Genomic DNA, 27,802 nt, shown 5'->3' with positions numbered 1-27,802 from the left:
AGTGGATCAGCGATATTACATTTTTACATAGTTATCACTATAAGTAGTTGATGTGGTACGACTTTTAAGTTTTTAGGAGATGTCCTACTTGTTCTAAATTTTTTAGGAGTTTTTAATAAATCAGGGCGGGTGGCTCATCCATGTTTCTATAAGTGATCAGGCAGTCATATAATCCGGTGTCATTATTTTAGCTTTCCTCTTGTATTGCATATGTTTTAATTGCTAGTTTGTTTGCCACCGTAGCTGTGGGCAGTGTGCCTGCTTGTAACGCGGGGGGCCCGGGTTCGCGTCCTTGCTGGGTTGGGGATTTTCTCCGCTCAGGGACTGGGCGTTTGCGTCGTCTTCATCATCATCATCATCATCAGCATCATCATTTCATCCTCCTCGACGCGCAAGTCACCGAAGTGGCGTCACCTCAAAAGACGTGTACTAGGCGATCGGTTCTACCCGCCGGGAGGGCCTCACTACACGACATTTCATTTCAGTTGCTAGTTTTAGAACATCTGACCAGTTTTACGCTTCTTAAAAGATGAGAAATAGTGTGATTGTGTGGGTAATACATCGCAACAGCACTCGTCAAAAGAGTAATTGAGTGTAATTCTGTCAGACTTAACTGTAACTTGCCTTACGACATCTTAGATGTTTTAACCACACTCGTTCCTATTAATTTTCGTACGGACACGGATAACCTTGCCGTTGGGCGCCCATTAAAGACAATAATACACACACGACATTCAGCATCAAAGTAATCGCAACCAGCATTTATAATATCGTTCAGTTGTGTGTAATATCGTTATGAACCATCACGTTTCACAAATATACATTATTTTTTTAACGTCAATTATTACGTTACAGTATGATAATAGAACTCGGATTATTTTACAATATGAAGTCGCTACGAGTATATGTATGCAGATTTCGTATTTTATTTTCTATCCACGAGGACCTTAGAAAAATGGACGCAAGTTCGAAAAATGTTTAGTAGGAAAAGTAAACTTCTATAATACAGTTGGTGCTGTCACTTACCGTCTAGTAAAGTTATCAGAAGATCAAAACCAACTGCAAAATGATTTAGACGAGACATCTGTGTGGTACGAAAAGTGGCAGTTGACTCTAAATAATGAAAAGCGTGAAGTCATTCACATGAGTACTAAAGGGAATCTGTTAAATTCCTGTTGCTCGATAAATCACAGAAATCTTAAGACAGTCAGTACAACTATATATCTAGGAATTACAGATACGAACAACTTAAAATGGAACAATACGTAAATAACGTTGTGGGGAAGGCAAAGCAAAGACTGCGTTTTATTGGCACAACACTTAAAAGATGCAGCAGGTCTACTAAAGAGACTGGCTGCACTACTGTTCGTTCTCTACTAGAGTACTGCTGTGCGCTATGGGATCCTTACCAGATAGGGTGGACGGAGGACATCGAAAAAGTTCGAAGAGGGGCAGCTCGTTTTGTCTCATCGCGAAACGGGGGAGAGAGGGTCACAGACATGGCACGCGAGTTGGAGTGGCAATCATTAAAACAAAGGCTTTCTGTAGTTTCAGTCTCCAACGTTCTCCTCCGAATTCTATTGACACGCACCTACGTATGGAGAAAAGACCATTGTAATAAAATAAGAGAAATCAGAGCTTCCACGGAGAGTGAACAGTAAGGAAACAGAGTGATGGTGATTCGATGAACCCTGTGTCAGCCACTTAAGTGTGAGCTACAGGGTAGTCATGTAGATGTATGTACATGATAGTTTGAAGATTTTTTTTTTTTTAAATACATGATTCTGTTTTTGAAATTCAGAGGTCTCCCCTAAATTACTCTTCCTGAAGAATGTATTAGTTTCCTCCTTTATCTCCTGCTCCTGCGTATGACGAGGGAAAGGTCCTTCGTCTCGAAATATTGCAGACATCTTACGAGCTGAGGCGGCTGTAAACCTGGAATATTTCAAGTTGTAATACGCCGCGCAAATCTTCAAACACACAGAACATATTGTGGCGGAATTTATCATCATGTCCTTTGACACACACACACACACACACACACACACACACACACACACACACACGCGCGTAAACGAAATGAGAACGTAAGAACTTAGAGCCTATAGTCTGCCGCTCCCTAAACGAATGTACGTACAAGGGAAGCCCCTCTCGAGGAACCACCTCACGTTGCCGTCGGCCGTGAGGTCGGGGTCTCGCTTTCCCGCAACGTACAGTGGCGCTGGGTAATCGGCTGTGTTGGGAGTCCGCTGGGGAGTGTGGTAGTCGTAGGCCAACAGGTGCAGGTGGTCCACGTGCGGCGACAGAGCTGAGCAGTCGTAGTACAGCTGCAACAAATTACAGACTCTCATTTCGTATGACTCGTAGAAGTGCAGCAGTAATCGAAATAAATGCTCCAGTTCTTGTCATCTAAAGCTAAACTAGTGTAGAAAGCTAAGCATAAGCGAGACACGGTAGTATAATTTTTTTATAGCATGGTTAAAAGTTACACAGTAAGGCAGAAACTAAACAGAACATATTGCGTACACAAAAATATTTAAGACGTGTACATAAGAAAGTTCTGAAAAAGGAAGAGGAGGAGATTAGTGTTTAACATCCCGTCGACAACGAGATTTTAAGAGACGGAGCAGAAGCTCGGATTAGATTATGGGAGGATGGAGAAGGAAAGCGGCCGTGCCCTTTCGAAGGCACCACACCGGCATTTGCCTTAAGCGACTTAGAGAAATGATGGTAAACCTGGATCAGGATGGCCGGACGCGTGTTTGAAGCGTCGTCCTCCCGAATGCGAGTCAAGTGTGCTAACTATTGCGCTACCCCGCTTGGTAGTTCTGGAAAACAAGAAACACTTTTCTTCTCTAACAGTGAACAGGGGATGTCGTTATATCCCCGTACAAGTTCGGCAGTAAAGTGGTTTGTTATGTGAGCGCTTCAAAGGTAGTCGATCCCCGTGCTCAGGAGATAAAACGGTGCGTAAAAATCCTGTAGAAATGGAACTTGTCCACGAAAGAAGTGGCTTGCAGGAGACTCGTCGACCAATACTGAAGTACAGCTCGTCGGTTTGGGCCCTTAGAATTCAGGTTTCATAGATGAAGTAGGGAATATGAGATTATCCAAAGAAGAGAACCACGTTTCGTCACGGGTTTCTTTAGAAACAGCGGAAGCGTCATGGAATGCTGATACTTCTCCAGAGCTAGACGCTACAATAGATGTGATCAAAATCACGGAGAGGTTTAATGTTACACGTCCGTGTCCAAGGAAAGTCAGGCAGCATAATATTACTTGTTCCCAAGCATTCCCGCAAAATAATCACTCAGGGAAAAATCAGGAAAATTCGAGCTCGTAGGGAAATGTGCCGATAACCGTTCTACCCGCGCATCAGTTTCGACTGGAACAAGAAAGTGCTTAAATCATTGTGGCACCCGAAGTACTCTCCGTCACACACAGTGGAGTGGCTTTCTAATAATATGTGCAGATCTGTAAGAGTCCTTCAAGACTTCTGGTGAGCTGAAATTATACTTCCGAGTGTATCACATACAAGCTCCATAGTTGTCGGAACTATAGTTTCGCTGGCCTGTCCATAGGGATAACATCTTCATGCGAGTAACTTACCTCTTCCCCCCCCCCCCCCCCGCCTTCTCTCCTCCAAGAAAAATGCGGACTGCCATCATCGGCCATAGGTGATGTGTGGAACACGTCTACCGCTGAAAAATCGCACAAATGTTTGCAGTGGCTCATCGGTGTCTCCGACCATAAAAACTTCTCCCCTGAACACAAAGAAAGACCGAAGTACTGTACGGCCATCCAAATTGGTACCTCTCCTCACCTTGATCTCACGGCCATCAACATGGTCCCTGATCGCGGTGCCACTATGATCGTTTTGAATACTACACTTCTTCAATCAAACGTACGGGTAAAATGATTTTACGCTCTGAAGCGGAATTCATCTTTGAAAAGCGCATTTCTCCCACCCAATCTCGTTGTTGACTCTATAACAACTGGGACAGTGTCTCTCTTGTCATATGCAGGTCAAAGACCATCAGATGTCTGACACGCAATAACTAGCTCGAGGATCCGGTAGTACAGAATTTGTTGGGAAACGTTCTTCCTGAGCCATCTAGACGTCTTGCCAGTCACCACTGGATATCATAGTACATTTAAAATATCGGTCATGTTGCGCGGTTTTTCTGAAGGTTGACCTTGTACTGGTCTACAACGAACATTTCCTGGTTCCCAGGAAAGTCGCCAAAGCCTTGAAAGGGGCTTTTTGCTACGTTCAATGCCACTGGTGCTGTGGTCTGTTTACAATCAAGCTCAAGGCGTCCGAGAATTTTACCTCGCAAAATATGATCCAAATGGGGTCTTTGTGATATGTCGTTGTAACTTGAGCAAGGAGCTACACATTGCTCAGAACGAATTATATGGATAATGCGCTAATTTTCCTTGTCTTTGAATCATTCGCCTACAGTGGCTGCACAGTTCTAGATTGTGGGACAATCAGGATCGTCATTTTTGATGATTCTCCCTCATGTCTCATTTCATGTTCCTCTTTTCTCATTACACTAGTGTGGTATACCATGTGCGACTTTACCAACAATAAACTGATGAGCCAAAACATTAAGACCACCTGCTTAATAGCTTGTTTATCCGTCTTTGGAAAGGAATACATCACTGATTCTGCGTATCAGGAATCCGACAGTTTGTTGGTAGGTTTGTGGAGGTATGTGAGAAGTTGAGTATGTAGTATCCTGATAAAATATCGAGCTGAGTTACGCTACTGTTGTCATTATTTCAGTATTTCAGTATACTAGAGTAGTTAGTGCAGCGACCTGCGACCATAAGTTTACTTCAAATATCTGTGCATATTAATGAACAGGAAATCAGAACAACTGACTGCTGAAATTTCAGCTCGACCATTGAATAATATTTCAGTTAACTGAGACTTCGTTTTTTCATCATTAGTAGAAACATGAGTTAATGACGAATTGGTTGTAACTCCCGCTACGTTACTATGGGATAATTTCACTTCGGATCTGATACCTTATTCCATTCTGTAGAGACCCTTAGGAACACATGTCACTACAAACAAAGTGTAGTACGGGAGTGGGGTGTTATACATGGCGACTGTGACAGGACATCTTAAATTGTTTACTACAGTTCCGAACTTGATAAAAGCCCATTTTGAAATTTGTAGTAGTAACATAAATTTCAGTAAGCAATAGTAAACAAGGTCGCATTCGACAATGCAGGCGTAATTAGAAACACAAAATCACATTCTGAATTTAGAGATGTTTGACAATCAATTAGACATCAAAAGTGAAGCAAAGAGTACTGAGGAAATGGAAGCTATAAACAGCGTAGTAATAAAGCATGAAATTTTTGATGATAGTCTGGAAAATGTAGATGCAGATAACGCGGGATACTAAAGTCGTTTGGACGAATGGGTAACAGAAATGAAATAAGTATTGGGACAGGAAATCATATTGGGTACAGACCATATGGATACGGTAATAGAATTGCTTAAATCAGTGATCTCTGGTTTAACTGCATTGAACAGTAAAACTGACACATCCTGTCAGTCTTTGAGCACTTACACGAAGAATTCAAATCAATCTTTGAGCACTGACTTAAATAATTTGAGAACTGGGTTCAGAAATTCTAATTAGTCTTTGAATAGTAAATCTGACACGTCTATTCAGTCTTTGAAAAATAAAATAGATAAGAAATTTAGAGATGAAACGGAAACCCTTAAAAAATTGTTTACCAATGAAATAAAGAATACGAAGTTAAGTGTACAACAGGAATTGAGCGGGTTATAGAAGAGAATAACAAGTATATTGTGTCTCAGATAAATCGAAATGTAGTTACAAAGATAAAGAAGATTAATGATGTGTCCAAACAGATGTTGGTCTAAAGATAGGAACAGTCTGATCAGAGGCAAAGCAGTCCGTAAATTCTTGGCATGAGGAAACAGTTGGGGAGATGCGGTTAAAAAAGAAACGGAATCGCAATTACAAGGAGCTGTAACTGTGATGAACACAGAAACAAGCAAAATTCAGGAATGTGTTAAAAGCATAGAGAGTACCATAAGTCTTACTGTAGGCCAAGTGATAGGACGATCGTGTCAAGTTTGATGCAAAAAGGCAGAAGCCATCTGGTCGTGTCCATGGATAAGTATACATCATTGATACGGAAAGAATTTCCCTAGGAAAACCGCCTGAGAATTGCTAGAACAAGATTGAGTGGAGGTGAAAGATATTTGAGCAGTTCACATCTTGAGAGGTTGCGAAATGCTAGACGAATTTTTTGAAAGGTTTGAAAAAGAATATTTGTCAGTAAGTAAGCAAGAGGAAGTGATAACAGAGTTTCCTTTTGCTGTTAGGATTTCGAGTATGAAAATTAACTGCGAGGACCTGTATAGAAAACTGTCAAATGTCAAATGTGTGAAAAATGAATGCTGGGCATATTGTGAGCCAAATCACCATGAAACGTCCGAGGGTACGTTACTGGAGACTGTGATAAAATCTCGTTTTAAAAGAAAGTGGGAGACTTAGATGTGCTGTACCGTGATGATGAAAATCGGTACCACAATAATGCTAACAACCACCCAAACTGAAACCATTATAAAAACAACGCTACCAGAAGAGAAACCACAATAACGATAATGGCAATCATAACCGTCAAAATGGTAACACGATTGACTACAATGTGAGATCAGCTCAGATAGGTCGAGGGAGAAGAGACGGAAGAGGTTTTGGTCCAGCAAGGGGAGGTCATAATTACAAATCTCGTGAAAATAACTATGAGAAAAACGACGATTCGCATCAGTATAATGGTGTACTTCTGCGAATAGGCCCTGGCACCAACGGAAAAGAAATCAGCTTTGCTGCAACCATAACTATGACAATGGACCTGAAAGTGAATAAGAAAATATGTTTAGGCACAGTCACGGTCGCGTAGCGCTAGCGGGCCCGAACAACAGAACCCTAATGTCTTGTTTCAGGTACAAGGTGAGTCAGACGTAGACGCTCGTGAAACTCCGAGTGTTGTCGGAGCGAATGCTCGCGCGTGCATGAATAGCGCTGCCACATTGGTTCTAGCCCAGTGTTCAGCTGCAAATATGTAAAGTATCTCAGTAAATGAAGTCGAAACTGAATGAGGGCTTAGAATAACGGAAAAAGGGAAATAAAATAGGTTTTATAGGGAATAATGATGAAGCTAAGAGGAAGAGAAATGAAAGCGTACTTAATAAGAAAATGAATAATGAATATATAATGAGTAAAGCAGATGAAATTTTTAGTTATTGTGAGAAGTGTGAAGAGTCTGAGGTATATGAGAACAATTTTGTTGATGCCGTATCTGAACCGAATGATGTCAGCAGATTAGAAAGGACAGATAGAAACTGTACTATGGGGCAATCTATAGATGATTGTGGAACATTAATAACTGAAACCAAAGATTTTAATGTATATGAAGTTACAGCCAATTTAATACGTTCAGATGAAAGTGATAGAGAGAGTGTTCTTGGTGATACGATAAATAGTATAGAAATAAAGCACATTCTGTATGAAAAGGAAGAAAGAGCCTCCGGATAAAATGCTGAAGCAGGAGGAATTTCAGTAGGGAAATTTAGAAACTGAACAAGATTTATTGCGGAGAGATAAAAGTAATGAAGTACGACGATGTGAACAACACTGATCCCAGTGAAAGTATACCATATAGAAATACAAGTGTCAGTTGATAGTGGCAATGAAATTAGTGCTTTGGGTCAGTCATTTTATGAGCATATAAAAGGAAAATCATAAATAGCAGAAATTCCAGTTATGAGAGTGAAAATAATAGGTCCAATGGGTAGTTGCAGCAAACCAATTGAAGCTCAAGTCTTGTAGAATTTGGTACAGTGTCTCAATATGACTTTGTAGTGGTTCCTCAATTGTATACTGAGGTAATTGTGGGTGTGTACTGAATGATGAAACATAAAGAAATTGTTGACTGTTATAGGAAAGTAATCGTTTGTTCAGTAGAGGACAATAAAATAGTAGAAAGTGTTATGAGAGAGGATGTAAATCTGAGAATTGTTACACTACCAATGTGTAGGTTTAAGTGAAGGAACTGAGTGTTAGAAATGTGAACGGAGTGAACCCATCTGAACATGATTTAAGAGCCTGATTAGAAAGAATACCAAAAGTATCATTGGAACAGAAGAATGAGTTGAACAATATTTGGTAAGCAACAAACAATTGTTTTCAGATAAGCTTGGTTCAGTCCATGGCCTTGAATATAAAATAGAAATGGTACCTCGTGAACTATTCTTTGGGCCAGTTTACCAGACACCACTAGGTAGGAAAGAAGCAGTACAAAAAGAAATAAATCGTGTATAATAGGAAGATCTAGGGGTCAGTATAACAATCCTGTAGATCCAGTCAACAAAAAAGATTGTGGAGTGAGGATAATGACAAATGCTCGTATCTCAGTAAAGTAGAGAAACGCGTAAGTGATAGGCCAGAAAGTCTTGATGATATGTTACAGAAATTCCATATGGTAATATATATGACGAGTCTCGATCTGACTGAGGGATGTTGGCAAATTGCTCTTGAACCAGATTCGAGGAAGCTGCCTTTATTTCTCTTTGCAGGAAAATGTTATTATTACAAAGTGATCTCTTTTGGATTGAACACGTCTGTGTCAGTGTTTATCCAAGTTTTGGATGATGTATTAGGGAAAGAACTGAGTTGCAGGATAACCATAATTGTGGACGACTTTTTCATAGTGACATCATCATAGGAAGAATATTGTGAATTGTTAGATGAGATTTTTTGGGCGTTAAAAAGAGGTGGAATGACTTTGAAAATAAAGAAGTGTGAATTTATAAAAAAAGGAGTTGGAGTTTTTAGGCCATATTATTACGACAACTGGAATAACAAAAGATCCTAGGAAACTGGAAGCAATCAGGGAGTGTCAGCCTCCAAAGACTAGAAAACAGTTAAAATCGTTTTTGGTTCTATGTAATTTCTGCCATACATATGTAAATGAGCAAGCCTTTAATGAAACAGATTTATGTAATCTGCTGAAAAAGAATAGTTCATATCTATGCACAGAAAAATGTCAAGCTGCATTTGACAGATTGAAACCAGAACTTACTGATAATCAAATTCTTCACCATCTAAATCTGTCTTTACCATTTCATATGGGGACTGATTCATGTGATTATGTCATCTGCAGTTCACACACGTCAGGAAATAGGAGAAGATAAATAAAGTCTTTCAATAGCTCTTGCAAGTACCTTCATAACTGACAAGCTGTTTAACTTTGGAAATATTAACAGCCAACTGTCACTAGGGCTTTAGTCAGAATAAGATTCAAAAGGGATGGGTTGGGATCCAGTCACACCTTGGTTGTTGATTGAAATTAAGAGGTTGCTTGCTTTGAAGCGATCCTGATCATTGTCAGAACGGTTTCCTAATCTGTTTAACCTTTAAGCACAGGTGCGCATGTTAACCCCGAACCTTTCGACATCAGTTTCCAATTTTTTTAAAAAAATTATGAAATCTCTTTCAATAATTGAACCACTCTTGTCATCTAATTGCTTTTGGTTTTCGTGTGTTGCGGAAGGGCAGTTAATGAGACAGAATGTGTGAAGCGCGGTAGTAAACATCGCTGTTTCACCCGAAAACGGGCGGGCTGCAGGTCCGGTCGCCTTGTAATTATTGTCGTGTTGTTCTTGTTTTGATTTCTTTTGCAAAGCTTATTCATTTCACAAATTTGTTAATTTTGTAAAGAAAACAAATTTATGATTACATATGGTTAAATCAACAGGTTGTGTGAAAAGAAAGTTAAATTGATGGGTCATCCCTTCTACGTTTTCCTTAATTCCAGAAATATCACGTCTCGATCTGATTTCGGAATCCCTGTCTGCCGTGACGTAATCTAACTGAAATCTTCCCGTATCATCCGACTGTTTCCAAGTATACCACCTCCTCTTGTGATTCTTGAGCAGAGTATTCTCAAATACTAGCTGAAATTTATTTTAGAATTCAGTTAGTCTTTCTCCCGTCTCATTACTTGTCCCAAGCCCATGTTCTCCTGTAACCTTTCCTTCTATCCTTCCCCTACCACTGCATTCTAATCCTCCATGACTATTAGATTTTCATTTCCCTTTACGTACTCTTTTACCCTTTCAATATCTTCATATAATTTCTTTGTCTCCTCATCTTCAGCTTGCGGCGTCGGTATGTATACCTATAATGTCGTTGTCGGTGTTGGTTTGCTGTCGATTGTGATAAGAACAACCCTGTCATTGAACTGAGCCAGTCGTTGTGGCCCAGCGGTTCTATGCGATTCAGTCTGGAACCGCGCGACCGCTACAGTCGCAGTTTTGAATCCTGCCTCGGGCATGGATGTGTGTGATGTCCTTAGGTTAGTTAGGTTTAAGTAGTTCTAAGTTCTAGGGGACTGATGAACTCGGATGTTAAGTCCCATAGTTCTGAGAGCCTTTTGGACCATTTGAACTGTTCACAGTAACACTCTCTCTGCCCTACCTTTCAATTCATAACGAATCCTACTCCCGTTATACCATTTTCTGCTGCTTTTGATATTAACCTATACTCATCTGACCAGAAATCCTTGTCTTCTTTTCACTACACTTCACTGAACCCTACTATATCTAGACTGAGCCTTTGCATTTTCCTTTTCAGCTTTTCTAGTTTCCCTACCACGTTCAAGTTTCTGACGTTCCACTTCCCGACTCGTAGAACGTTATCCTTTCGTTGGGTTATTCAATCTTTTTCTCATGGACACCTTCCCTTCGGCAGTCCCCTCCCGGAGATCCGAATGGGGGACTATTCCGGAATCTTGTGCCAATGGACAGATAATCATGACACTTTTTCAATTACAGGTTACATATCTTATGGATACACGCTATGAGTCTTTAATGCAGTGGTTTCTATTGCCATCTGCATCCTGATGACGTTGATCATTGCTGATTCTTCCGCGTTTAGTGGCAGCTTCCCACCCCTGAACTACTGCCCGCTCCTCCGCCCTCTTTGACAAGGCTGTTGACATAGTAAGGGTGACTTCTTATGTCGGAAGTCTTCAGCCGCCAATGATGATTATTTATCAAAATTCAAGTGGTGGCGGGCTTAGAACCCAGGACAGAGGAAGTCTTGATTAAGTAATCAAAGACGCTAACCCTACACCACGGGTGCAACGTTTTGTTTAACAGCCTGAAAAGAAACCTTCCTTTACATGTAGCATTTCCATTTCATAGCTTTGTGAATGTATTGCGAGAAGCTGAGTAAGTTGTATGCTAATAAGAAATGGAACTGAGTTACGCTCCTATTGTCATTAGTAGTAGTAGTGGTAGTAGTATTGTCGTTAGAGTAGTTCCTGCAGCGAGCTGGCGACCATAAGTATGTTTCAATTCACTGTGCAAGATAACGAACAGGAGATGAGACCAACTAACTACTGAAATTTCTAATAGACTTTTGGATAATATTTCAGTTAGCCGAGACTTTCTATCATCATTAGTTGGTTAATGACAAATCGGTTATAATACCCGCTATGTTACTAGAAGGAATTTTACCTCGGATCAGTTCCTTATTCTATATTGTAGGAATCCTTGGGAACACGGGTAATTACAAACGATGTGTAGTACAGGAGTGGAGGTGTTATAACATGTACGTACTCAAGCAAGGCCGCGGGAAAAAACTCCTCCTAAACGTCTGCATCCATTTCACCGAAACTTGGCATACACATTACTTACTATCTGAAAAGAATGCTGTGAAGGTAAGAACCACAAGTCTGCTGTTGGGGTGGGAGTGATAACTTGTTGATGGAGAGGGAATACGAGGAGGTGGAGGAAATAGAGGGAGAAGGGGAAGGAGGATGTGGAGACGGGTGTGCGTGAGAAGGAAATGGACAGAGAGGGGGAGGAGGAAATTTCAGAGAAGGGGACGAGGATGAAATGGACGGAGAGAGGGGATGAAGGATACGCACAGCGGAGAGGGAGGATCAGGAGATAGACAATGAGAGGGGAGAAGGATATTAACTTAGCAGGATAAAAAGGATATTGACTTCGAGGGTGGGAGAGGAGGTGGACTTAAAGGGGGACTGAGGCGATGCACAGAAAGAAGGGGAGGAGCAGATGATAGAACAGAGGGTAGGAGCGGATGGGCAGGGAGAGGGGGTAGGAGGAGATGGACTAGATTTTAGTAATTAAAGACATAAGACATTATGCACTGTGCAGGGATTTTCGTTGATTGGTCTAGACGCTGCCTAAATGATATTTAATAATTAACGTTTATCGAAATAACATTTGGATGGGCTAACGAGTAACGAGGCAATGTTCAGAGATAGTTAACAATGTGATTTATATGTGATTATATAAATCTTACACCTCTCTCCCATGACTTCGACCATTAGTCTTCGATATTTTTATCTTTTTTCCTAAGCAATAGTTTAATCTACGAACTGAAATCAGTGGTGTAAGGTCATAGAGTACATACCAAATTACCTTCGTTCACCGCTTTCGTGGATGAAACTTGATTTATATTGGTTCCGAATGGGTACACATCCACAACAATTTGTTTAAATGATAAAATATTCCACGCTGGTTGTTAGTGAATGGAGTAAATATTTCTGTTTACTTTATTCCTACTTGCATAGACTTAGGTGTGAGTCCATTCTCAAATGCAGATACGTGCACAATCTTGAGCATGTTCATGATGTGCTTAGAATAAAAAAACCTGACGTGTGCAGCGCAATTTCAAGCCGTCAGCTGTGTTACCAGAGCCGGAGACAAAGGGATAACAACATCTTTGTCGAATAAAGTGATTGTCCAGTTAATCCACGCAATGGTTCGTGCATGTGTGCATACGTTTGATTTTAAAATGACATCATATCCCAAGCCGTCCAGTAATGCAAATTCATATGAAATAAATAAAATATTATTTCATTTAAATTAAGCCAGCAGTGAAAAATTTTGCCATTTGAACAGAATAGGATTCGATTATTTGTAAACAGCGTTTGCAGTCAGCAAAATATTTGACATCGGTATTCAGGACACAGGGAAATGTTTTATACTCACAGTATGATTGATGTAAGGTATCACGCTCAGGGTCAGCAGTGCATTTTCAGTTTTCAAAGACGTTTTCAGTTCCTGAATCAAAGATGAGAACTCTCTGCGATGTTCGTCTGCCTTCTCATCTTTGTGGCTATGTGCGAGGCCGATTACTTTCTTGAAGCCGTGCCAGATGGATCCTGAATAAGATTAAGCACATTATAAATAACTCTTAAGGATGAAACTAAACCGGGCATAGCTACTTCCCTTTGCAAGCTAATAGCTAAGAGGTGTATATGACTGAATGGGCAGCATTATCCTCAAATAATGTAGTGCTAACATGTGAGCGTGTCATATACACTGACGAAAAAAAATCGCTACACAAAAAATGATTAATATATAGTAACAAAATTTCGGGAATCCATTTGTCTAGGTTTAAGTGTTCTACATTGCAAGATCACAATTTAATGTAAGCACGAGTTAAGCCATTGCAAGTGTGAAATGCTGGATCATTAAGGGGGGTAGGACGTCAGACGGGCCGACTTGGAGCAGGAGAGGCATCACATGAGATTTTATTTTCTACTGTCTATACTTTTACAAATAAATTCATAAAACTTTGTCAGTATGACCAGGAAGGATTCAGGATTCACACTCAAAGCAGTGGAAGTGCAAAAACATAACAAAATAATTTTTTTTTTTTAGATATGAAATTTCATCATTTTTTCACTTACTCTTGGGTGCATTTGTTGCTACAGGTACGTTTTTCTTCACACGTAAGAGAGATTCTTTGATGAATTTTGCACAGCATACAAACCATACTTACAGGTGTATGAAACTCTAGAATTTTCCAAATATATTAAAAACTGTGGTAAAAATTGAGATAATTAACTACAAAATTTGATTTTTTTCTAAATATAAAGTTTAAAATGTAACAGCACATTAATTTTTTCATAAATTCAATAATTTCTAGATTATCATACACCTGTAAGTATGGTTTGTATGCTGTGCAAAATTCTTCGAACAGTCTCTCTTACTTATGAAGAAAAGTGTACCTACAGCAACAAATGCAGCCAATAGTAAGTGAAGAAATGATGAAATTTCACATGTAAACAAATTATTTTGTTGTGTTTTTGAACTTCCGCTGCTACGAGTGTCAATCCTGAATCCTTCCCGGTCATGCTGACAAAGTTTTATGAATTTACTTGTAAAAGTATAGACAGTGGAAATTAAAATGTCCTGTGGTGCCTCTCCTGCCCCAAGTCGGCCCGTTTGACGTCCTACCCCCCTTAATAACCGGCATAACCGCCAGAATGTTGAATGCCAGATGTATTGTGTTGTGTAGGTGCCGACTGTCAGTTCGTCTGATGGAGTTCCATGCCTTCTGCACTTGGTCAGTCAACACAGGGACGGTCAATGCTGTTTGCGGATGACGCTGGAGTTGTCGCCCAACGATGTCCCATATGTGCCCGACTGGAAACAGATCTGCTGGACGAGCAGGCCAAGGCATGTCGACAATGTGTAGGGCATGCCGAGTTACATCAGCAATATGTGGGCGAGCGTTACCCTACTGAAAAACTCCCCCTGGAATGCTCTTCATAAGTGGCAGCACAACAAGTTCAATCACCGAGTTGACATACAATTTTCTAGTCAGGGTGCGTGGGATAACCACGAGAGTGCTCCTACTCTTATACGAAAACACATCCCATTCCGTATCTGCAGCTGTAGGTCTAGTGTGTCTAGCAGGTTGTTTGCAGGCCCCCAACTGGCCTCCTTCCAACTAAAACACAACCATCACTGGCACCGAAGTAGAACCAGATTTCATCACACACTGCTCTACAATGAGCTCTCGCTTGCCACCTCTGAAGTCGCAAATGGTGGTGGTTTAGGATCAGTGGAATGTACGCTGTTGTCTCATTGTGGTGCCAACTGCTGCTCAAAAGACTGCTGCCTATGCAATACGTTGCGCTAGAGCTATACCTCGAGCACGATGGTCTTCCCTCTCGGTAGTGCCACATGGCCGGCCGGAGCCCGGTCTTCTTGCAATCGCACATTCTCATGACCACGATTGCCGGCAATCATGTACAGTGGCTACATTCCTGCCAAGTCTTTCTGCAGTATCGCAGAAGCAACGTCCAGCTTCTCATGTACCCGTTACACGACCTCGTTCAAACTCAGTGAGGTGTTGATAATGGCTTCTTTTGTCACCTTAAAGGCATTTTTGTCTAACATCAACTCATCACGTCCAGTCTCAAAGGTAACCAACCCTCACGACCGTTACAGCGCACGTTTAAAGCAAACCTGATTTGCATCCCCACAGTGACGCTACTAGCATCGCTCTCACTCGACTGGCGCGAAATTCGAACAGACGTCATGTTTCAGATGTAGAAACACGCCTACCAACTTTCGTTTATGTAGCACATCTTCCTCTTGATTTTGTGATTTTTTTCGGTCAGAGCAGTAAGACTGATATTGTCTAGCAAGTATTATATTTGTTTAAATATACGCTATACTGTGTGACATAAACGCCAATGAAATTGTGTGTACTTACTACAACATTTGAGGTCTGTATGTATTAGATCCATCTAATTTTTTTAGACAAGCAGTTATGTATCGTTACTGTACTTACCAAGCGTGCTTCGTTCTTTCTTTTCCTTGTTCATAGGGAATTCCCATGCTATGTCAATACCGTCAAAGTGGTATTGCTTGAGAAGGTCTTTCGCAGATTTCACAAAAGTTCTTCTGTGCTCATCACTTTCAAGCTAGAAAATAAGAAATAAGGTTAAAAGTAAATACTTTTCAAAATCTAAATTATTATTTCTCTAACAACATCATCGTAGGTGTTGCATATTTAATTGTTTTATGTAACAGTACAGAACTTTACTTGTTAGAACTTCACCATTTGACGTACAGTGCAGTTTATTTTACTGTTTGCTATTTTCTGACCAGTACCATTTTAAATATGTTAATTGTAGTTTTTTTTTTCGCTTTACAAGAAAGTATACTTGTTTTCTTCGTCACACTAGTACCCTGTCTGAAACTATTCAAAAATACTTTAAAAATGGACGCAAACAATCTCGACCGCAAAAACATTTATTTTGATGGTAACCTGTTTCGGTCAGTTTTTGACCATTCTCAGACCCTCATATCATGATGGTAGACGGCGACAGTTAATGGAGCGGGTGTTTTAGCTCCTCGAACGTCAACTGCTACAACACCCACTCCATTCACTGCCACCGCCTACCATCATGGTATGAGGGTCTGAGGATGGTCAATAACTGACCGAAACCAGTTAACATTAAAATAAATGTTTTTGCGGTCGAGACTATTTGTGTCCCTTTTAAATTACTTTTTGTCAGACCACTTTGCTCCACGAGATATATTCTCAAAAATTATTCAAAAATTATAATGTCAAATAGGAATGTACTGCTTTTTGGGGAAGAGTATGGAGATAACTTTAGACACTCTTGTTTACAGAATAACAGAAAGGTTGTGTTACATGTAACGCTATATTTCAAGACTTTTTTTTTCCAGAAGTAGCTATGAGTAGCAGCGTATGATTTCGATCTTCCCTGCTGGTACAGCCCTAAAATTTTTAAGAAATTATTGAGAATGGCTGGACGTAGGTGCGTCATCTTATTTTCGATAACAGCATTTCAGTAATGGTCCTATTCAATTCTTGAACTTCACTGAACATTTTACAGCAAGCTAGAATTTGTCTCGAACTCTTTTTAGCCTTTCTGAGAGGTTCTTCTGTTTTCATGATAACTAAAAACCATAAGCAAAAGTATAAATGAAAAATGGCGGATACCTTTGATGTTATGACAGCAGGGCTATTGTGGTTCAAATGGCTCTGAGCACTATGGGACTTAACATCTGTGGTCATCAGTCCCCTAGAACTTAAAACTACTTAAACCTAACTAACCTAAGGACATCACACACATCCATGCCCGAGGCAGGATTCGAACCTGCGACCGTAGCAGTCCCGCGGTTCCGGACTGAGCACCTAGAACCGCTAGACCACCGCGGCCGGCAGGGCTATTGTGTTTTTACGGTTTGTCATGTGCGCACGTACTACCACCATAACACTGCACCACCCATGGTTAGATACAAGGTAAGTGGCTATAAAGGATTTGATAACAAACCAGCACAATGGGTCTAATCGGCTAGTTTTTTTACACATTTAATTATGAATTGTATTACAGCCTATATGGATTTGGAAACTTACACTAAGTTTAGCATAAAATTACCCAATGAGCAGAGGAGTGCCCGGTGGGATAAACGCTGCTGATAGGCTGTGTGCTGAATTAGGACTTGTTCGCAACCATATGCCGACCCACTTTCGAAATTTGGGTTTTTCTAAACCGATTAAACCGGAAACTACAACAGTTTCTTTGACAAGGTCACGGTCGATTTCCTTCCTCATCCTAGTCCAATCCGCGCTAGGGCTTGATTTTCAATGTCTGTAAACCATGGAACATCTCGCTAAAATTCGATAGAGTAATTATCATCACGGTACAGAACAAGGTTGAGTGGCTAAGTGATGGAACCAGAGGAGTGCCATCTAATATAACGTACTTGTAAATTACCCACTATAAATGTGTGACGATAAATAGAAAGAAAACTTGAAAATGCATTGGATGAACACCTATTCGACCCCAGTAATAGACCAAAGAAGTAATTTTGATTTGCATTTGGTAATATATATATTTGAGAATCAAAGAAAAACGGCACACCTTGATGAAATTTTCGACTTGGAAGACGCTTTTCATCATATAAAGTGGAATACGATGCTCATGCTTTTTGTGAAAGAGGGATGAAATACAGAGAAAGACATCTGATCTTAAGAACCTATGAAATCTAGCTGGAGTAGTAAAAGTAAAGAAACTAGAAATACGTGTTCCTATTTAAAAGATATAAAGAAGTGAAAATATTCGGCGTTGTTATGTAATTTGCAAATCAAACAGTAAATGAAAGAAGTGAAAGAGGGATAAATGTAAAAGGCAAACAGATGCCATTAAGTAGGTTTGACAATTTGGGTAAAATAGAGAGGATCCGAAACCACTGTTACCCAACTCCCCAGGTAAAATGTAAACTTTACCAAGTGTCTCATGGTGTGAAGACATAACAGACAGTAGACTGTGTTATGTACAGCGGACTGAGATCTTAGGCTCAGTGGCAGAAGAATATATCATGGGTCGATACAGGGTTTACATTGCCATAATGGTACAAACATTCGTCACAGTTGCCCTCACGACGAGATACACATTTGATACATTGCAGTCGACGGAGAATACTACCACAGTATATGAGGAGCCTTACGAAGACCCATTGAAGTTATTGTCAACGTTCGGATTGGAAGCAATGATTTGTCAGGTAAGTAATTTCGTGGAGAATAACTGTAACAAACTACAAACATTGAGTACTCAATGTACAGCGTTTCAGCGGCCTCTGCGAATAGAAGAACGAAACAGAAGACTTCAGATGTGCAGAAGCACAAGAAATAAACACGAACAGCCCGCATCTCGTGGTCGTGCGGTAGCGTTCTCGCTTCCCACGCCCGGGTTCCCGGGTTCGAAGGGTCAGGGATTTTCTCTGCCTCGTGATGGCTGGGTGTTGTGTGCTGTCCTTAGGTTAGTTAGGTTTAAGTAGTTCTAAGTTCTAGGGGACTGATGACCATAGCTGTTAAGTCCCATAGTGCTCAGAGCCATTAAACACGAACAAGTGGTTTCCAAAACTTTAATTTTAGCTGAAAATAATGAGTAGTATCTTACTAAGTTGATTAATAGGGTTTCTGCCGGTTATTCGCGAATTTCCAGCACGGTATTTCAACTGCTTGACTCGCAGTCTTCTTCAAGTGTTCCCTGAGACTGATTCCAGTGTGGAACGAGTCCGGTATTTACGCCTACGTTGTGCAGGAAAGACGCGAATAACCAGCAGAAACCCGATTAATCAACATGACTACGCCTCGGCGGAAAACCCTGAAGAATTACAGGATCTTACTAGCTTGTCAGGGGACACCTAAATCTCCTTTAATACTGAAACTATTTCTTGGAGTTCGACAAATTGCTGGAGAAACGCAACCGCCTGTCGTGATATTGCGCTGATCTTATTGACACAGATCGTTATGGAAAACTTCATAAACTGCTCGGAGACGCGTGTGACAGTAATAGTTCTGTTATTTCCTTCATGTGCCAGAAACTCTAGAGGACTACTGCCTAAAAGAAAAATACAGGGTGAAAATTATTTAAACCGAAAAACTCTGGGAGGCTGTAGGGGACATCAAAACAAATATTTTTCCATATTGTCATTTCTCCTATGAGGATTATTTAAATCGGTGGAGGCTGTATTACGCTCTTCAGTTGTTAGAGGCCTTGTTACGATCTTTAGTTATTAGAGGGCGTATTACGCTCTTCAGTAGTAGGCAACTGCTGTCCACCAGTGTAGTAGTGCGTTGTCTCTGTTTACTAATGGAGCGATACACCTGGAGTGAGTACACTGGTGCGGTTGGTGCGTACTACGTAGCGCATCACAGCGGACGAGCCGCACAGTGGATTGATCAACAAGTGCGGTTCTTCGTTAATGTGTGAGTCGGTGTTGTTGGGGACTGTATAATTGAGCTGTATCTGCTACCTAGGCCATTAAATGGCAGATACTATTACAAATTTCTCGCCAGAGCATTTCCCGACTTGCTGGAAGACGTCCCGCTCCCTACAAGACAACGCATGTGGTTCCAACATGACGGGGCGCCAGCACATTTCAGTCATCGTGTGCGTCGATTCCTGGACCGACGGTTCCCAAAAACGTGGATTGGTAGAGGTGGTCCTGTACCATGACCTGCTCGATCGCCAGATATGTCCCCTCTGGACTTTTCTGTGTGGGTAGAGATGCGCAACCTTGTTTACACATCTCCTGTTGCATGAAAAGAGGATCTGGTAGCCCGGATAGTAGCAGCAGGAGGAACAATTCAAGCTACTCCTGGGGTTTTTGCCCGTGTCAGACAGAACATGATCCGACGGTGTGAACTTCGTTTACATGCCAATGGAGGCATTTTTGAAAATCTACTGTAATTCAAATTGGGTTGTGTTAATATGTTGTCTCTTGGTCATAAAAAAATGGGGAAGTGTTTGTTGGTTTAATTAATTTGCCGCCAGAGAAATCTTCCTCTACCGGTTTAAATACTCCTCATAGGAAAAATTGACATTAGGGAAAAATATTTGTTTGATGTCCCCTACAACCTCCCAGAGTTTGTCGGTTTAAATACTTTTCACCATGTAGATACGCACACGAATCTACCTATACACGAAAGTAGAAACTCACACGAACCTACCTATGTACCTAGATACACACTGAAGCAAACTACACCAGCGACTGTGCCATTTTTTGATGACACTTTTTCGTGATATGCCTTGGCGCTTAGAATACGGCTGGCAGTATAATGTCACACAGAAGACTACGCATCTACCGTTCTTACATAAGACTTGACAGTCACATGCCGGAAGAGCCTGTTTCGCTTTTATCTTGTTGTCGGTACCAGAGGTACCCTCCACCACACACTGTCAGGTGGCTTGTGGAGTACTGACGTAAATGCAGATGTAAGAAGGAAGATTAGAGATTAATATCCCGTCGGTGTCAAGGCCATTAGAGGTAGAGCCCAAGTTCTGATCGGGGAAGGAAATCGGCCATGTCCTTTTCAAAGGCACCAACCAGGAATCTGCCCTTAGCGATCTAGAGAAATCGTGAGTGGCCGGATGCAGATCTGAACCCGGGTCGTCTCCAATGACAGTCCGGTGTATTATGTACGTTGCTCGATTTTTACGGCTTACAGTAACAGTGGTAATTTGGGGAAGCGAGTCTGGTGATTAAAGTCACGACTCTCCAGGTAATATACTGATCTAGCCCGTAAATTACCAGGTTCTGGAACTGTTTTCTTCCAGAGAGTATAAAAAGTATGTTTCGTCTTTCAACCACAAACACTGATCCACATTTTAATAAGTCGCAATATTAGAAGTACTGACATTATTCCTCCAAACGTTGCGTGTCTCCCAATAGTTAATGACGTCTACGGGACTTACACAGCATGCTTCACAATCTAACGTCCTAAACTCAGCGAGTCTCGGGCACAGTCAGTTGCACAAAATATTAAACTTATTAATCTACCCGTCTGCCTTACCTACGACTTAAACAAAATGACGGACACAAAGCACCAACAAAAATCCAGTGCGTGAAAATACACCGTAACGAGAATTATACGATTAGTATTTCTCATTTGTTGTCTCCACCAACTTACAACAGAGCTGTGAACTTTGAAGGTAACCTAGATAAAGAAAATAAAAGAAATGTCAGAAAACAAAAGAAATGTTAGTATTCTCTATTCTCTGCTTGTCGACAGAGTAAGTTGGTGCAGTTCCCGAGACACGGGACTCGCATTCAGGAGGCAAAAATCCACGCCTAGCCCTTCATATATAGATTGTCATTGATTTCTTTTGAAAAGGAGACGACCAGTTTCCTTCCTCATCGTTTCCCAGTCCGAAAATCTCCGTCTCTATTGATTTCCTCGCCAATGATATGTTAATCTCTAATCTTCTTGCGCATCTTCATGCAGACTCCACAAGCCATGTTATGTTGTGTGGTGCGAAGTACATTACGCAGCAGTGTCACTTTCGAAGTTCCATTTTGCAGTCGCGACTGATACGTGAGAAGAAAGATTTTTGATAATTCTCCTTGTGAGCTCTAATCTCTCAAAACGTGCTCTCATTGTACTTTCCTGAGATAAGCACAGGTGGAAGCAATATACTGGGTGGCGCATTTAGGAATGTAAGCTCGTGGAATTTGAACAGTAAACGACATCTCCTGTAACGTCTGCTGCTGGAGCTGGATGAGCATCTGCGAGGCACTTTCGTCCTTACTATACCAACCTGTGACAAAACTATCTGCTCTTCTTAGAAACTTCTCTGTTTCTTCTCTCAATCCTATCCGGTGTGCGTCCTAAACTGACGAACAATATTAAGGTATTAATCGACAGTTGTAAACTACCACTTTCGTAGGTTATGTACACTTCCTGGGGAATCTCATGATGAATCTCTCTAGTATCTGTCTTACACACTATTAGTTTCTTGTGATAGTTCGATCTTAAAGCGCTCTACACGTATACTCCTACATATTTAATGGATGTGACTGCTTCCAGTGCTAGTTTAGCAGTTGTCTGATAAGAAACACACAAAAAAAGTTTTGCATCACCTCGGTTCCGAGAGTTACGTAACCTGTATAGAAAACTGGAGTAGAGATCAACATAAACATCATTTCCGTCCTTTTTATTGCTCATGAAAACCACACACTGCATGTTGTACCACCAAACAGCGAGACCTTCAGAGGTGGTGGTCCAGATTGCTGTACACATCGGCACATCTAATACCCAGTAGCACATCCTCTTGCATTCATGCATGCCTGTATTCGTCGTGGCATACTATCCACAAGTCCACCAAGACACTGTTGGTCCAGATTGTCCCGCTCCTCAACGGCGATTCGGCGTAGATCCCTCAGAGTGGTTGGTGGGTCACGTCGCCCGGAAACAACACTTTTCAATCTATTCCAGGCATATTCGATAGGGTTCATGTCGGAGAACATGCTGGCCACTTTAGTAGAGCGATGTAGTTATTCTGAAGGAAGTAACTTACAAGATGTACACGATGGGGGCGCGAATTGTCATCCATGAAAAAGAATGCCTCGCCAGTATGCTGCCGATATGGTTGCACTATCGGTCAGAGGATGGCCTTCACGTATCGTACAGCCGTTATGGCGACTTCCATGACTACCAGCGACGTACGTCGGCCACACTTAATGCCACTCCAAACCAGCAGGGAACCTCCACCTTGCTGCACTCGCTGGACAGTATGTCTAAGGCGTTCAGCCTGACCGGGTTGCCTCCAAATACGTCTCCGACGATCGTCTGGTTGAAGGCATATGTGACACTCATCGGTGAAGAGAACGTGATGCCAATCCTGAGCGATCCTTTCGCCATGTTGTTGGGCCCATCTGAACTACACTGCATGGTGTCGTGGCTGCAAAGATGGACCTCGCTATCGACGTCAAGAGTGAAGTTGCGCATCATGCAGCCTATCCCGAGCAGGATGTGGTCCAGTGTCCTATCCCCTTGCAGTCGGTCATTGCTGCACTCCACAGGAAGTGCATGGAGTTGTGGGAGGACGAATGGCTGGCGGTGACGGCCAATAAACTGCGGTTGGTAACGTCAACCACTCGGCCATGGCGTTCCTCCTGCCGGTTGCTCAGGCGGGAAGAGGTGGCCCTCACACTTCTTCGGATCGGGCACTGTCCTCTCACACATAGCTTTCTATTACGGCGGGAGGATCCTCCGTTTTGTGATGTGCACATCTCTGTCCGGCACATTTTAACAGACTGCATTTTATACCGTGATGCACGGGCAGAAGCACAAGTTGATGGGGATCTGCCTTCTGTTTTAGCTAATGATGAGTCGTGTGTGTCTAGGGTTTTTAAGTTTTGTGACGTGTCTGGACTCTGGCCTCAACTTTTAGGCTGGAGGATTTATTGTATTGCAGAGTGGCTGCTCCTCCCCTTTTTTCTTTGTGGTCAGCCAGCCACTTCCATCTGCTACATTGTTTTAGCTCCCTCTATCATTTTCTTCCTGTGTTGTCCATGTTTTACTGTTGACACCCTGCTTCATCCCACGCTTCGGTGTGGATGAGCACATATTTTTCAACGATTGTTACCCGCGTTTTATGTTCCGTTTTATATTCCTGTTCTGGGATTTTTCTTGACACCCGTCTCCCTATGTTACTGAACGGGCGCTGAAGACCTTGCTGTCGTGCGCCCAAAAAACCCCTCTACTACTACCACTACTACTACGCACAGTTTGAGTCGTAACACGACGTCCTGTAGCTGCCGGAAAGCATTACTCAACATGGTGGCGTTACTGTCAGGATTCCTCCGAGCCATAATCCGAAGATAGCGGTCATCAACTGCAGTAGTAGACCTTGGGCGGCCTGAGCGAGGCATATCATCGATAGTTCCTGTCTCTCTGTATCTCCTCCATGTCCCAACAACATCGCTTCGATCCACTCTGAGACGCCTGGACACCTCCCTTTTTGAGAGCCCTTTCTGGCACAAAGCAACAATGCGGACGCGGTCGAACCGCGGTGTTAACAGTCTAGGCATGGTTGAAGTACAGACAACACGAGCCGTGTACCTCCTTCCTGGTGGAATGACGGTTTCAATTGAGGCGTGTAACGAAGCCACATCTTCTGAGGGAAAGGGAAATGTATCAGAGTTACTTGTCCTGGTATGCAATAGGGTAGATAGGATGACATATAACACGTCAGACGGTCACCTCATGTCACTTAAGGCCTGCCTTGCTGAGAGAGAGGAAGACCTGTTGGCACGAGTTCTGGCCGCTGCACTAGAAACTGAAGAGACACCAGGTGGGATGGCGAGTGAATACCAGAACATGATTCATCGGTAAAGTATCTGTAACAACGTCGGTGGTCGTCACATCGTCCCGCTGTTGGAATACATCAGTTTTGTTCTATCCATCTAGACTTGTGTTTTTTGTTTTGGAATAACGTAAACACGTAATGTTTAAGCGTTATTACAAATAAATGAGCTTTAGTTATAAATGGATGTTTCGTTTTGTTTTCTTTCGAATTTTTACCTAATAATTGTCCCGAATCATGGGTAATTCAGTTCCTCAAGCAGAAGTGGATGAATTAAACAATTGAACTGAAAGCTTCGTGTAATGAAAACAGTACATTTCCAGACATGGATCTCTATTCGAAATATCATGCATTCACTTCCTTCTAAAAGTCGTAGAAGTTTGTAACGAGAATTTCCGAAGACCTTATATACATTACACAGTTAATATTCATGGCTCTAGACGACGCTCTTGCAATATGCCTAAAGTTAGTTTTATGACTGAAGATTTGCTAAGAATGATATGCAGTGTTCTGTGTCCCATGAACTCTTCACGGCAAACACAAAATGAAAATGCAAAACTTTATCGAATTCGTTCCTGGAAATCAAGAAACATGGCTTCAACCAGGGCACTGGTGTGTGTACACGCATTCCGGGCTTGTGGACGAGTAAAGTGAGCTGTGTTTCAAATGATCGTAGTTATCGAAATCAATGTGGATTCTTACAAAGAACATGATTGACCTCCAGAAATGACAAACATAAAACAGGTTCCAAAATTCTACAACAGATCAACTTCGACGTTATCGGTCTGTAGATGTCTGTGTCTGCTCGAGCCCTTCTTTGTGAATGTTTGACATTACGTGCCAAGTCATAACATAGTCACAGGTCAATGCGGACGTCCACTGTCGGTAAGTTCAATCCGCTCCAGTTGTTGACCAAAGTGAAGTGGAATGATCATATAAAATTAATTGTTGGTAAGGCGGGTGCCAGGTTGAGATGCATTGGTAGAAAATGTAGTCCATCAAAAAAGGAGGTGGCTTACAAAACACTTGTTCGACATGTACTTGAGTATTGCTCATCAGTGTGGGATCCGTGCCAAGTCGGGTTGACAGAGGAAATAGAGAAGATCCAAAGAAGAGCGGCGCGTTTCGTCACAGGGTTATTTGGTAAGCGTGATAGCGTTACGGAGATGTTTAATAAACTCAAGTGGCAGACTCTGCAAGAGAGGCGCTCTGCATCGCGGTGTAGCTTGCTCGCCAGGTTTCGAGAGGGTGCGTTTCTGGATGAGGTATCGAATATATTGCTTCCCCCTATTTATACCTCCGGAGGAGATCACGAATGTAAAATTAGAGAGATTCGAGCGCCCACGGAGGCTTTCCGGCAGTCGTTCTTCCCGCGAATCATACGTGACTGGAACACGAAGCGGAGGTAATGACAGTGGCACGTTAAGTGCCCTTCGCCACACACCGTTGGGTGGCTTGCGGAGAACAAATGTAGATGTAGATGTAGCGCTCACCAGGTGCAGGTACTTCTCCCGCTGGCCAGAGTCGGCGCTCCCTCCGCCGATGGAGAGCAGCACGTTGAGCGCAGGGAAGCGCCTCTTGAGCTCCACCACGCTGGTGTAGTTGGTGCCCTCGCCCTCGTGCCGAGGCACCGCCTTGTAACTGTCCGTGTCGATGGTGGCGTAGCCGTAGATGAGGTGCGTGCAGTAGGTCAGGCTGGGCTCGATCTCCGACACAAGCATACGGTGTGGCTCTGCAACATACATCAGACTCAATAGCAGTAGTAGTAGCAGCAGTTTTATTTATCTGTTGACCACTTTAACAAGGATGTTGGACATGTCATGGCATTACAGTTGAAGAACAACAAAAATAACATAATTCGTGTATACATCCATTTAAATACACTACTGGCCGTTAAAAATGCTACACCACGAAGATGACGTGCTAGAGACGCGAAATTTAACCGACAGGAAGAAGATGCTGTGATACGCAAATGATTGGCTTTTCAGAGCATTCACACAAGGTTGTCGCCGGTGGCGTCACCTACAACGTGCCGACATGAGAAAAGTTTCCAACCGATTTCTCATACACAAACAGCAGTCGACCGGCGTTGCCTGGTGAAACGTTGCTGTGATGCCTCGTGTAAGGAGGAGAAATGCGTACCATCACGTTTCCGACTTTGATAAAGGTCGGATCGTAGTCTACCGCGATTGCGGTTTATTGTATCATTGCTGCTCGCGTTGGCCGAGATCCAATGACTGTTAGCAGAATATGGAATAGGTGGGTTCAGCAGGGTAATACTGGATCCCAACGGCCTCGTATCACTATCAGTCGAGATGACAGGCATCTTATCCGCATGGCTGTAACGGATCGTGCAGCCACGTCTCGATCCGTGAGTAAGCAGATGGGGACGTTTGTAAGACAACAACCATCTGCACGAACAGTTCGACGACGTTTGCAGCAGCATGTACCATCAGCTCGGAGACCGTGGTTGCGGTTACCCTTGACGCTGCATCACAGACAGGAGCGCCTGCGATGGTGTACTCAACGACGAACCTGGGTGCACAAATGGCAAAACGTCATTTTTTTCGGATGAATCCAGGTTCTGTTTACAGCATCATGATGGTCGTATCCGTGTTTGGCGACATAGCGGTCAACGCACATTGGAAGCGTGTATTCGTCATCGCCATACTGGCGTATCACCCGGCGTGATGGTAAGGGGTGCCATTGCTTACACGTCTCGGTCACCTCTTGTTCGCATTGACGACACTTTGAACATTGGACTTTACATTTCAGATGTGTTACCACCCGTGGCTCTACCCTTCATTCGATCTCTGCGAAACCCTACATTTCAGCAGGATAATGCACGACCGCATGTTGCAGGTCCTGATTCGCCTATCTGGATACAGAAAATATTCGACTGCTGCCCTGGCCAGCACATTCTCCAGATCTCTCACCAATTGAAAACGCCTGGTCAGTGGTGGCCGTTTAAACTGGCTCTTCACAATACGCCAGTCACTACTCTTGATGAACTGTGGTATCGTGTTGAAGCTGCATGGGCAGCTGTACCTGTACACGCCATCCAAGCTCTGTTTGACTCAATGCCCAGGCGTATCAAGGCCGTTATTACGGCCAGAGGTGGTTGTTCTGGGTACTGATTTCTCAGGATCTATGCACCCGAATTACGTGAAAATGTAATCATATGTCAGTTCTAGTACAATATATTTGTCCAATGAATACCCGTTTATCATCTGCATTTCTTCTTGGTGTAGCAATTTTAATGGTCAGTAGTGTACTTACATCT

The 27,802-nt window shown here is 42.3% G+C and overlaps 1 protein-coding gene across 1 annotated transcript in view; it reads right to left on the bottom strand.

Moving 5' to 3' along the window:
• The window catches only part of LOC126470865 (chitinase-like protein Idgf4), a 47,349-nt gene that overhangs the window by 5,188 nt on the left and 14,359 nt on the right, over positions 1 to 27,802 (bottom strand). Inside the window, exons 2-5 of the mRNA XM_050098884.1 lie at positions 26,013 to 26,251; positions 15,681 to 15,813; positions 13,082 to 13,254; positions 2,138 to 2,327 (exon numbers count right to left, since the gene is read on the bottom strand). Coding sequence (XP_049954841.1) covers positions 2,138 to 2,327; positions 13,082 to 13,254; positions 15,681 to 15,813; positions 26,013 to 26,251 — 735 coding nt within the window. The remainder of the gene's footprint in view (positions 1 to 2,137; positions 2,328 to 13,081; positions 13,255 to 15,680; positions 15,814 to 26,012; positions 26,252 to 27,802) is intronic.

This window comes from Schistocerca serialis, chromosome 1 (assembly GCF_023864345.2).
Source record: "Schistocerca serialis cubense isolate TAMUIC-IGC-003099 chromosome 1, iqSchSeri2.2, whole genome shotgun sequence".
Lineage (NCBI taxonomy): Eukaryota > Metazoa > Arthropoda > Insecta > Orthoptera > Acrididae > Schistocerca > Schistocerca serialis.
This window is presented reverse-complemented; position numbering and strand designations above follow the sequence as displayed.